Source organism: Buceros rhinoceros, unplaced genomic scaffold, assembly GCF_000710305.1.
Source record: "Buceros rhinoceros silvestris isolate BGI_N320 unplaced genomic scaffold, ASM71030v1 scaffold30421, whole genome shotgun sequence".
Taxonomy (NCBI): Eukaryota; Metazoa; Chordata; class Aves; order Bucerotiformes; family Bucerotidae; genus Buceros; species Buceros rhinoceros.
Genome location: NW_010395331.1, coordinates 1,231 through 2,874, shown reverse-complemented (window position 1 = coordinate 2,874; position 1,644 = coordinate 1,231). Strand labels below are relative to the sequence as shown.

The 1,644-nt window shown below is 39.1% G+C and overlaps 1 protein-coding gene across 1 annotated transcript in view; it reads left to right on the top strand.

The window, feature by feature from the left end:
• The window catches only part of MACC1 (metastasis associated in colon cancer 1), a gene marked incomplete at its 3' end in the record, with an annotated part of 10,159 nt that extends 9,184 nt beyond the window's left edge, over nucleotides 1–975 (top strand). The window contains exon 4 of the mRNA XM_010145520.1: nucleotides 774–975. Within this exon, the coding sequence (XP_010143822.1) occupies nucleotides 774–975 (202 nt within the window). The remainder of the gene's footprint in view (nucleotides 1–773) is intronic.
• Nucleotides 976–1,644: the final 669 nt, after the last annotated feature.

The following is a 1,644-nucleotide window of genomic DNA, read 5'->3' as shown; positions in this document are numbered from 1 at the left end:
TGCTAGATATTTTATTTAAAATCAGTATCTAAAACCCAAGGAAAACTTCTGGATTCTGTTCTTGATCTTTCACTGAAGACATCAGCATTTTCAGTGGAACGTTTTGCTGTTAATTGAGAAGAAGAAAAACACACCTATATTTCTCATTAGCTCTTATCCAAACAAATAATAAAAAAAAAGAGAATCCAACAGATCTGCATCTCTGGGTTTCACTCCTGGAATCATTTTAATTTGTTCATTATTAAAAGTTCATTTGGCATGGGGAGGGAAGGGTTTTGTGATTACATTTCTGCTTAATGGTCAGCAAATTATCAGTTCTGTGGGAGGAGTAAATCAGAAGGTGCTGGCCAATGTAATCAATCATTCTCCAGAAAAGTAGTAGACAAAGGACCACACCTTAGTATAACAGTGGTCTAACTTAATTTCTAAGTATAATGTCATATTTTTAAGAAGTTATATTTGATGTCCCAAATATTTTTGTTGGAGAATATTATTTTTCCTTCAGTATCTGTAAACTTGGCAGGATCCATTTGACACTGGAATGCTGAAGCAGCTGAATGCCAGCTTAATTCTTTTCTTAAGCTTGTGGACAGTTTTCCTATGAAACTGTTGGCAACACCTTTTTGTAAGAAAAGTTACATATTTGTAAGAAGACAAAACAGATAAAAAGCCTTCCTGTCATTTAGAAATGCGTAATAGTGCTACAAAACCAAACGATAACGTTCTGTTTGTGATTACTGGTGAAGATACACTAATGAAAATTATTGTTGCAGGCACTTTTGAAAATAGATTGCCAGGGATTAGTGGCACGTCTTACCCAAGACACCATCATCTTGACTTCAGCTGTCAAGCTTGGCAAATACTGGCGGGAGCTTGCAGAGAAGCTAGCCCGACTCACAAAGCAGCAAATCGAGGCTTATGAAGTACCCCACCATGGGAGAAGTGGAGCAGTAGCTCTGGAGGTGAGGCTCTGGTGTAACGGCGTGTGCACCCTCGGTTCTCCGCACAAACACAGCCAGGGAACTTTCTCCTTCCTTGCTTGATGTGCTCCTTTCCTTTTGCAGTTCAGTCTCCTTATTTATTTTGTAAGCCCTTCAAGGCAAGGAATTCTCACCAACTTTTGCTTGCAATTATCTAGATATTGCTGAGGTTAGTTGTGGAGGTCCTGGTCTCAGCTCTCAGTAAAGAGCTGAAGCTCTTACCCCAAGGACCATTTTCAGTCCTTTCTTATTGTCCTGTCCACTTGTCAATCTTGGTCTCCTGCTGTCATTACAGACACAGTGAGGAAGACTATCCAGTCCTTGTAGGAGCTACTTCTAATCACTCTCAGTGCAGCTTTTGCTCTTTCCACTGAAAGGAAGTGTACCTCTGCCATTTACACTTGCCTCTTCTGCTCCTGTGTTAATATTTTCATTTAGCTTGAGTAATATGACAAAGTTGGAAGATCTGACATCAATTCCACTTCTGTCCTATTATATGAAAGTGTTAAATCCATGTTTTAGATTTGTAGTTTGCCAGGTAGGCGATGCTATTTATCTTCCTTTGTAAAGCACCCTGGTTATACAGAAGTATGAGTCCTAACTAAAAGTCAAGTTGTCCTCTCATGTATTTTAGTGTGTACATATCTAAGGAGAAATTTAGGTG